This window comes from Cervus canadensis, chromosome 18, assembly GCF_019320065.1.
Source record: "Cervus canadensis isolate Bull #8, Minnesota chromosome 18, ASM1932006v1, whole genome shotgun sequence".
Classification (NCBI taxonomy): Eukaryota; Metazoa; Chordata; class Mammalia; order Artiodactyla; family Cervidae; genus Cervus; species Cervus canadensis.
The window spans coordinates 36,814,951-36,825,950 of NC_057403.1; the positions used below are offsets into that span (position 1 = coordinate 36,814,951).

The 11,000-nt window shown below is 45.2% G+C and overlaps 1 protein-coding gene across 4 annotated transcripts in view; it reads right to left on the reverse strand.

Moving 5' to 3' along the window:
- Positions 1 to 10,466, reverse strand: part of SLC7A6 (solute carrier family 7 member 6) — a 32,178-nt gene extending 21,712 nt beyond the window's left edge. The window contains exons 1-4 of one of the 4 annotated variants that reach the window (XM_043436393.1): positions 10,324 to 10,466; positions 8,511 to 8,635; positions 2,126 to 2,180; positions 790 to 1,348 (exon numbers count right to left, since the gene is read on the reverse strand). In XM_043436393.1, the coding sequence (XP_043292328.1) occupies positions 790 to 1,312 (523 nt within the window). In that variant the 5' untranslated portion in view covers positions 1,313 to 1,348; positions 2,126 to 2,180; positions 8,511 to 8,635; positions 10,324 to 10,466. Of the gene's footprint in view, positions 1 to 789; positions 1,349 to 2,125; positions 2,181 to 8,510; positions 8,636 to 9,257; positions 9,528 to 10,062; positions 10,100 to 10,141; positions 10,294 to 10,323 lie in introns of those variants that run through there. The other 3 variants (XM_043436395.1, XM_043436396.1, XM_043436394.1) reach the window with 3 other exon arrangements.
- Between the last annotated feature and the right edge of the window lie 534 nt (positions 10,467 to 11,000).

Below are 11,000 nucleotides of genomic sequence, written 5' to 3' on the forward strand. Positions count from 1 at the left end.
CCGTCCAGTGATTTCACATAAAATCCCTCCTTACTACCTCATAAGAAAAAGGAAGATAAAGAGAGATCCACTGGGATCTCTCAGGTTCTGTCCTCAGAAATCCAAATACAGGGAAGAAGCCACTTTCCTTACTAGCTGCAGAAGGAGCTTGTTTACACAGTCTGCATAAAGAAATCTGAAACACCAATGGGAAAAAGCCATTTTGGTGTGGTGCCTGCTGCTTAGATCGGCCTGCAGAGAGTAGAAGTTACAGGAAGGAGTGGTTTCACCGTGAGCCGACAGGATAGAAAGTCTTGGGACCCCCATAGTCTAAAGACGACCATTTCCTCACTGATGGCTTTAAACTGTTTTAAGATTAAAAGGGGGGAAGCAAAATAACTTTTTTTTTTGGAGTAGCAGAATAAAGGCCTCAGCACTGAGGGATTTTTCCTGGGTTAAGTTACAACTAGCCATATTGACACCAATCTAAACATCTGACAAGATAAATATAAGGCAATCACCAATCTGTCACGTAGACTAAGGAACAGAAATCAGGGACAGCCAAAAGTGGAAGGAAAGGGAGGCACCAAAAGCCACAGACAGGTTCAAACTTCTCCCATCCCTATCATTTACCCTCACTAATCTCAGGAACAAATGACTTCGGTGAAACTGCTTCTTCAAAAAAGTTAAGATGCCTCTCTTCCCAATACATACACAAAAAAGCAAAATAGGCTGTTCAAATATAAATTACTATTAGCATTGTAAAAATCACCCCCCATACACACTCCTCCAGTAAGCCCTCAGACTTACACATGCAGGCTGCAGCGAGGAGACGGCAGGCCAGGTACGGGGGCTCACAGGTGGGAAAGGAGGGCTGGATGATGTAGTTGGCAAAGGTGATAGCGATGATGGCCTGACCGGTGGGCTCAACAATTAGCAGCGAGGCCCAGAGGCGGATAAAAGCAATGAAGCCCCCAAAGGCCTCAAGAATATAAGCGTAGCTGGCTCCAGATTTGGTGATGGTGGTCCCCAGTTCTGCATAGCAAAGGGCACCCACAACGGAGAAAAGCCCACCAACAGCCCAGATGACCAGCGACAACCCATAGGAGGCCGTGTAGACCAGCACACCCTTGGGTGAGACGAAGATTCCTGAGCCGATCATGTTGCCCACTACCAGGCTGATGCCATTCAGCAGAGAGATCTCCTTCTTCAGCTGCATAGTTTCTGTGGCCTGCTGAGGTAGCATGCGGTCACCTTCTTCCTCCCTGGGCTGGCTGGCCTCAGGAATGAGATGGTATGTGGGTGTGGGATTCTCCAGCTCCCTGGCTTCCATGGCAAGTGGTTCTTTCACACCTGTGTTTACTGCAGCCTGGCAAAGAATATAAGTATTGTCAGTCTAGGGTAACGGCTGATAATGCTCTAGTTTAGACCTGCCAAGCCGGCAGATTTCCCTTCCTACCTCTTATGCAGGGACCGTGTGACTCATATACAAACCTAAACACAATGAGCCTGTCTCAGTTCCTACCACAGGATACAGAGAAACGGAGGCAGGCTGACCTCCACTGCTCCCAGAGAGACGCCAAAAGGGCTCGGGCACCATATGATGGTGACTTCCAAAAGGATGCCCAGGGTAGGCTAACATTAGGTTTATCCATAGCATAAATTCTCCCTGAGATGTAGGTTTTGCTCTGTTTTTTGGCTTTTTTTTTTTTTTTTTGTGGTACTGCCCAGCTTGTGGAATCTTGGTTCTCCAACCAGGGATTGAAGCTGGGCCCTCAGCACTGACAGCCTGGAGTCCATACCATTGGACTGTCAGGCAATTCTCTATTTTGCTCTGTTCTTGCCAACTTAAAACCTGCAAACTTGCCCTGCAGAGAAGACCAAAGTCCCAGCACTAGCTAGCCTGACAGGCCTCTCACTTTCCATGCCGTCTTACCTCTGCCCAAACATAAACAGGCACTTCTGCAGTCTCTAGCCACATGTGGAGAGGTATATAGCTACTCTCAGGCCAGCAAAGAACAAGAACATGTGATGGGAAGGGCTAGGAAGATGCTAAAGATAAGGGCATAACACTATTGCAGAGACTGGACCAAGGAGAGAAACTCCATGAAAACATATACCATGTGTCGCTCTTCACAACACTCACCTTACTTCCCACACTGCTGCTTGCCCGTTCAACACCTTTCTTTTTCAAAAGTGCCCTAAAGAGAGGGATAACATAATAAGACCAGATGGAGAAAGAGCATCCAGGGGGCACCCTAACGTGAGACTCATCTGCTATTGGCTTATTTGCTTTCCTCCTCAAAACACCCCTCACTACCGCCTAGGGGTGCAAAGAGATTCCCCCATAACAGGACCCAGAACCTTGACAGCCAAACAAACACCGTAAGGCTCCTCTTATCCACAGATCTGGCATTGGAAGGCAAACTGTAGGGAGATGGTGTGCACACGTACATGTACACACACACACATACATACACTGCTACTCTTAGATAACAATGGGGCCAGTCCAGAAACCTCAAGGAAGTTGGATCCCATACCAACCTACTGATGAAAAACCCAGAATCTGTCAGAGGAAGGCAAGCACCTTCCTGACCTTGCACTCAGCAAGGCCTTCTCTCTCCCTCAATTCCTGTGCCCTAGGAACTGGGAATTCAGATCCCAACCCCTAGTTCATCTTTCTCATCTTCAGGAGGAAAGAATCTGATAAGCCACTTGATTCCACCCAGGAGGAGTCAGTCCTTTAAGGTCACAGAGATAACTTCCAGGAATAAGAATGGGAACAGTACATCATCTTCCCAGAAGCTTCTTATCTAGTCACAAAAATGGGTATGCTGGAGTCCTGCCTCATGGAGCTCAGAGCAAGTGAACCACAGCCACTCAAGAGTGAGTAGAAAACTCCAATCTCCACAGGACCCACTCAAAACTCCTGCCTTACCTGCCCCAGCCCCACTCCAGAGTCTAGACCTCAGCCCAAGTGAAAAAGCTTCTCTGGGGCCATTAATAACCCTTCCCCCACTCCCAGAGGAGTTGAGCCAGCCTACTTCTGCTTATTATGAGGCCTGGCTTTAAGGCAGCACCACTTTGCCTTTCATTCCTGGCACCAAGCCATGAAGGTGACTCTCTGCAAGCACGTGGGAAAATATTTGTTTTCACATATCTGTCAGGTGAGCCCAGATATGCATGAAAACAAAACTAGGAAACACCAGAGGAGCCTACCGTCTCACATGAGAGTCAGGTGAAGGGTCTTCATTCATTAGTGAGTGCTTCCATGTGTATGCTCTATGCATATTAATAAACTTGATTGTTTTTCTCGTCAGTCTGTCTTTTGCCAGTCTAATTTACAACACCCCACCCAAGGAACCTAAAGTGGGTGAAGGGAAAAGGTCTTTTTCTCCCCTCCTTTACATTCCTTAAAAAAAAAAAAAAGTGTAAAGATACTTAGGTGGCACTTTTTCACTCACCCCCAACATGGAGGCAAGCAGAGAAACCTGCTTGCCTATTTATCACCCTATTTACCACCCTAGCTGGCAGGGAGAGGGGCTGGGGCTACCAGGTACTCTATTTGGACTTCTGATACCAGACGTCTATGTTTTCTACCAAACAGTTCTGTAATACCAAGCAGATCTGGTGTCTGCTACAGTTTAATCAACTCTTACACCATCTACCTGGAGGCAGCAACAGATTCCCCAGGTTAAGTGCTCAATCCTACTAAACAGCCCTTTCCCACCCAACTTAAGAGGCCAAATTGCAAGTCCGGTTGTTCCTTTGCTTCTGACCAATGAGCTATGAATCGGAGGTTCTTACTACTCCCTCCTTAGGTTCAATTAATTTGCTAGAGCAACCCACAGAACCCAGGCAAACAGTTTACTTACTAGGTTACCAGTTTATTGTAAAGGCTGTAACTCAGAACAGCCAGATGGAAGAGATGCAGACGGCAAGGTATGGAGAAAGAGGTGTGGAAAGATCTCCAAAACTTGCCCTTTTGGTTTCCCTTTGGATGCTTCATTATAAAGGCAACACTAATCAAATCACTGACCACTGGTGATTGATTCAACCTCCAGACCCTCTCCCTTCCCAAGAGGTCAGACCTCAACTAAAACTTCCAACCCTCTAATCACAGGGTTGGTTCTTGGGGCAAGCAACCCCCATCCTTAGAGGATCTAGATGCTTCCAAAAATCACTTCATTGACATAGACTCATGAGTGTTGGAAGAGGCTTGCTATATAAATAACAAAAGACATCCACTTAACCTTTATTGATCTGGAGCTATTTGAGGAACTGGGAACAAAACTAATATTATAACAAAAGATGCCTCTATGGCTCTTATAAGGAAATTTCAGGAGCTGTGTGACAAGAACAGTGGACAAAGACCAAATAAATATTTTATCACGGGGTAGGGGGAGAAAGAGGTAAGCTCATTTCACTGGAAAATTTTAAAACAATATGAAATGTAATTGCCTTGACTTTTAACTTTCACTTAAGATATAGCAAGCTGAGAAAAGCATCACTCCCACTCCAATGTCAAGAAAAACCAGATTAAAAAAAAAAAGAAAAACCAGATAATCTACAGAACTATAACTTTTCTTGAAGTTATTAGCGAGATGAGGTCACAGGCCAACCAACGAGACTGATATTTAAGGAAAAACGAGTACCCCCAGAGAGACGTAAGCTTTGGCTTACCTGTGGCAGAAGGAGAACGATGGAACCACCATACAGGCAAGAAAAAAGAATTCAGGTACAATTTTTAATAAATTGCTAAAGGTCAAGTTTAGTAATTTATTACTAATAAAAGTCAAGTAACAGCCATAGACACTCCAAGGGTTTTCTCCAGTGAGACCTCAGTGGGTGCTCACGGGAAATACAGGCAGGCTGGCCTGGAGGAGGAAAGCAGTCACTGCTCTGGGAAAAATACAAAGGTCCACCTGCTCCCTTCTCTAAAGAATACAATCTTAAACCCCTGGGAAATGGGCAAAACTGTCACTCCCAAGGCAGCTGAGACAGAGTGAAAGAAAAATAAAACCACCTCTTTGGCTGGGGGAGAGGCAGGAAATTCTGGTTCAGACCATAGGAGGTGGCAGGCTCACCCAGAAAGATCCAGTCCCCAGACCCAGGGCAACAGGGCCTGCCTAAGGCTGAGGCTGAGCCAAGACAACAGAGAACCCCTCTACTCCCCACCACCAGGTGAGCAAGCATCCAGCAACAAGGCTGTGGGAGACTGTGCACTGAGGCACAGGTGCACCAAGAAGACCTAAAGCTGAGGGTGGAGCATAAACACTGAGAAAAATCCACCCTCAGGGCCAGGGGGCACTTCCCAGGTGGCTCAGTGGTAAAGAATTCACCTGCTAATGCAGGAAGCACAAGAGACACGGGTTTGATCCCTGGGTCAGGAAGATCCCCTGGAGTAGGAAATGGCAACCTGCTCCAGTATTCTTGCCTGGAAAATTCCATGGACAGAGGAGCCTGGTGGCTTACAATCCATGGGGTCCCAAAGAGTCAGAGGTGAGTAAGCACACACACACACAGGGCAAGGAAACAGCAGAGGAATCTGAAGGGGCTAGTGCACCTAAGGTAACCACAGCAACAACAAAACCCAAACCCAACTCATTTCTGACTCAAACTCCCACATTAACAGGCTAGCAAAAGAAGACCTGTACCCTCTCTCCAGATCTCAGTCTCTACTTTCCTACATATTTTATCTGGCAATCAGTAACAAATCACAAGCCACCTAAAAAAAGCAAGAAAAACAACCCACTATCAAAAGGCAAATTAATCAACAGGACAAGACTTAGAGATGATCCAGATACTGGAACTATGAGACAGGGAATTGAAAATAACTATGATTAATACATGAAAAGCTTTAATGGAAACGTTAGCCAACATGTAGGAACAGAGGTGGAACTTCAGCAGAGAAATGAAAACCTTAAGAATCAGAAGTGGTGTGGGGGGGGGAAGAGCATCTAAGAGTTGTAGGACAGGGAATTCCCTGGCAGTCCAGCGATTAGGGTTCTGCACTTCCACTGCAAGGGACACAGGTTTGATCCCACATGCCTCCAGGCACAACCAAAAAAAAAAAAAACAAAAACAAACAAACAAACAAAAAACAGAAACAGAGAATTCTACAATATCAAATGGTCTGAAATAAATATTAAAAATATAATTTTTGCTTATTTTAAGTGCATTACATTATATCTAACTACCTAAAGCAAAAACAGTACCAATACAGTGTTAATGCATATATAAAAGTAAAATGTATGACAACAGCACAAAGATAGAAAAAAAGAACTGGGCGTTAAACTATTGTAAGGTTCTTATATGTGAAAATGATGTAGTATTATATAAGATATATGTTGAGATATTGCATATAAACTACAAAGTGTACAAATTCTAACTGCACAACTTAATATTTATACATATGTAGTATAGAAAAATATTATTTAAGATAGACTGTAATTAATTAAAGATGTATATTGAGAAACTAGGGAATCCACTAAAAAATTAAGTGTAAATAGTAAGCCAACAGTACAGCTAAAACAGATCAAATAGTCCAAAAGTAGGTAGAAAACAGAAGCAAAGAACATATTAAACAAATAGAAAACAGAAAACAACTAGCAAAGTGGCACATTTTAATCCAACCACATCAATAACAACACAAAATGTAAATGATCTAAACACACCAATTATAAGACAGACATTGCTGGATTAGATAAAAATGCAAAATCCAATATGCAATTTATAGGAAGCCCACTAGAAATATAAAGACATAAATAAATTACAGATAAAAAGATGGTGAAAAACCATATAAACAGTAATCAAATGGGGAGTTAACTATAGTAACATCAGACAAAAGACTTCAGAGTAAGAAGATAAAAAGGGACATTATATAACGATAAAGAGGTCAATTCACCAAGAAGAAAATTCTAAAAGTGTATCTCCTCCAACAGGATAGCTTCAAAATACATGAAGCAAAAACTGATAGATCTGAAAGGAAAAACAGATAAATCCACAATTATAGCTGAAAATGTCAAGACACTTCTCTGTCGTCAATAGAACACGTTAACATAAAATCAGCCAGGATCTAGAACACCTGAAAATGGAAGGCCCCAACACAGTTCTTGACTAAAATTATGTGAATTCTGAGGGAAAAAAAAAAAGGGCCACCAACAATAGGGCTTACCTCCATAAAGGAGACGGATGTAGCTCAGGAGTAGGAGACAGACTTACAACAGGTAAAAACTGCTTTGGCTCCTCTTTGTTTCACTACAGAATAACCCTATTATCTACTGAGTGTTGGTACAGAGCATAGTTAGAAACCCTTCCTCAGTTGCTGCCTGAGAGGTTTAGGATCAATTCCAACCTTCTTAGCAGGGCCTTATCACTAGACCCCCTGCTGCAGACAGTCCCTCCCATCGTCCAGTCACACTGAATCATTTGCAGTTTACAGAAACCAAAGGAGTCCAGGGCTTCCAGAGCTCATCAGACGAACGCCTTGGCTCATGTACCTTTTGTCTCTAACATACACCTTTGTCTCTGACACCGTTCTCCCACCTTCTTCCTCAGCATTCTGGCTGACATCTTTCTCCACACATTTCCTTGTGTCCCTGAGTGTGTATGTCTCAGTCTCCCTTTCTCTAAAAGTCTCTAAAATCATTGTTAAAGACAAATTCCATTAAACAATTCCACGCACCCGTTCTTGTCTTGAGAAACTAGTGTTAAACCCCACTTGTAAGGACACAGACACAGTTTTCTGATAGCTTTTATCCTATTTTCCAAGTTCAAATAATGAGTTCAAATTTCCAAGGCAAATAATAAAGGAATTCACCAGACCACTAAAATATCATGAAAATTTAACCATGAAAATAACATATGCAATTTTCTGGGGGAAAAAAGTGGCTCTTTCACAGTTCAATTATGAAGAATATTTTATAAGCTAGATTTGAAAACTTTTATAATTGATGACTATGCCAAAAAATATGCTGTCGAAAAAGATAAAATCTTAAATGCGGTGACAACACAGAGGACCTTTTTTTAATTCTTTGAGTTTTACAAAACTTCACGATGAAAATGCATTGCTTTTTTTAATACTTAAATTATATGTGTATATATTTATTATTTATGTATATTTACTTATTGTACTTCTACCAAATAATGAAAATTATGTGACTGTTTACATTTAAGTTCTCACCTATGATACCAGGAAACTCAAGATCAAACTCAGTTCCCAATCACAATGAACAGATATCTTCACTTTTCAACAATACTTGATATCTAGTCTTTTCCATGGCTTTGGTTTCCATTTTTACTTGCTCATTGCCAGCATCATTAATTATAAACCACCACAATTACTCTTTAGAAAGAGATATAATAAATATATAATTTATCTAATAAATTTTAGTGTTACATAATTGTTAATTACGTGTGAGCCATTCTCTTCATTACTATTGTAACCACATTGTACTCAAGTAACTAAAACTCTTTACAACTCACAAAGATCCAAGAAAGTTAACGAAGAGCAGAGCAATTTTATTTACCTGTGAGGAAATAAGCAACCTCACACTTTCACAAGCCACTTCATCATAAATGGTCAGGTACAAAGAAGAAAATGAAGTCTCCCCAGTCAGACGTATTCCAAGTGTCTGTCTTGTTGAATTAATCTCTGCAACAAAAAGTGAGAGGCAACTTATCAAAACATGAACCTGGTAAGCAGCAAGATGCTATTTCCTTTTGTAAAATCTAATTTTGACATGCCCAGCAGGGGTAGCACTCAATTACTGAGAAGTCCCATCACACCCACAGTGGGGTGTAACTGAACAACTGTTTTGAGAACTAGCCTGGTCACTTCAAATCATGCATGTCTAGACATGCATGCTCCCTCTGTCCCAGGTCCCATGAGCACCACTTCAGTCACTTTTATAGAAAAGTATCCACACATCCTGGAGACTACAACAGGAAGCAGAGGACACAGGTCAGGAAATTTCCTGTACCAAGAAATGCCAGGGAGATCAGCCATATAACTGGTATTTACTTTTAGGCGGTAATAAAAATACCTCCACAGACAGGGATAGGACAACATCAGGCTTGTGGTTTCCCACATATTTGTCACGAAAGAAAAATCAAATATAAAGAACTTTAAATGATAATCTGAGACCAAAGTTGGCAAGCAAAAGCCACCAGCACACAGCAGGACCTCAGCAACACAAGCAGCCTGGGTCGTTTACTCATGGGCCTCCCAGCAAGAAAAGAAAAGAGAGTTGAAAATGATTTCAGGAAGTACTCACAGGCTTTCAAGAGTCTGTTCCTCCCAGATCTTCAAAATCAGGCCATCAGCCCTGGGTGATAAGCACCAGATGGCTGAACTTTCTGCCACTGGGCACTAGATTTGTTGGCAGTACTTTTTTTTTTTTTTTTGCCCCCATCAAGGGTAGAGATTGAATTCTTTTTACCAAGTACAGTCCAGTGCACAAAGAGGTATTCAAAAACAAATGTTAAATTAAATATTGATTCCTGCTTATCACTGCCTATAACACAAGTGGTGCCCAGACAGTTTGCTCAGTGAAGAATTCTCTGAATGCTTCACAAATATCACCTTCCATTTAACATGAGATGATCGAACAAGATGACGGGATGTGAAGACACTTAAGATGAGACACCGTCCTCCCTCCAACAGGCGCCCCTCCGCGCCCCCCCAACCCAGACCCGACCCCCGCGGCCCCAAAGAACTCGGCTCAGACGCTCACACGCTCAGTCTTGCCCCGTGAGCCTTGCTCAATTTGAGTCTCTCCCACGCATCACAGGTTCTTTCTCAGCATGAGACTCACATGCGCTCTCTCTCGTGTTCCCAGGGCCACACTCGAGGCCACTCTGACCGCGGTCTCTCTCACACTCATGGCCTCTCACCATCTCCTCTCTCAGTCTCTTGCACACTCATGGGAGTCATGCTTACGCCCAGGGTCTCTCTCACACACAGCGTCACCTTCACACTCTGCGTCTCGCACACTCAGAGTCACCCTAAGACCAACTCTCTTTCTCTCTCTCTCTCTCACACACATACACACGGCGTCTTCCTCACACGCTCAGTCTTACACTTCTGCAATTCCCTCACGCTCAAGGTCCCGCTCACACGCACGGCTTTCCCCTCAGGAGGGAGCGCGCTCACGCGCACCGTCTCTCACGTGCCCGCGGCCTGCCTGGCCCACGCGGGGTTCCCGGGACTGCATCCCGCACGCGGCGCCGGCGCGGCCCGGGCCTGGCTCTCCGGGCCCCGCTCCCCTAGCCCGGCCCTCCAGCCCCCGGCCGCGCTCTTCCAGCCCCGCTCCCCCGGCGCGCCTGCCCGCGGCCCGTTACCTCGCGGTAGCCTGGCACCTCCAGGATGCTCGGTCGTGCTGCCGCCGCCCCCACCGCGACCGCTCAGGCCCCGCCCCCGCCACGTCACCCGCAGCCGGATCGCGACAGCGCGCGCCGCGTCGGGACAGAGCGCCCGGCTCCGCGCTGGGCTCACGGGCGGCGGCGCTTCCGGCCAGCAGGAGGCCGCGGCTGCTTCAGGGATTCAGCGGGCCGCGCTCGGGCGTCCGTCCGTGCGGTCCCGGCTCCTGTGACCTGGGCCCAGCCACGCTCGCCGACTGGATGGCCGCTCCTCGACTCTGGAGACTCCCTGGGCCTCTGAGAGGACGCTTCCGCGGGGGAACTCTAAATGACCCCACACGCGTTTCCTCTGTGGTTCTTGGCCCGGGCCACACTCCCTGGGGTGGGGGTGGGGGGCGGGACCCCATACAGCTCACACGAGGAACTCTGAAGAGCCTCCATACTTTGTTCGCCGCCAACACTGCTACTAGAGACCCTGGGGAGACACAGACCCAGGACGTGACCTCCGACTACTGCGGATCCTTTATAGTTCCCACAGACACATGGACATCGCCCGGCTTCCAAAGTAAACCCCAGGCTTCCCTGGGGCCCAGGTGTGAGGATCGTTTTCAGTCTTCATCCTGCCTGATTCCTCTTGGAACTGCATCCTCCTTTCTTCT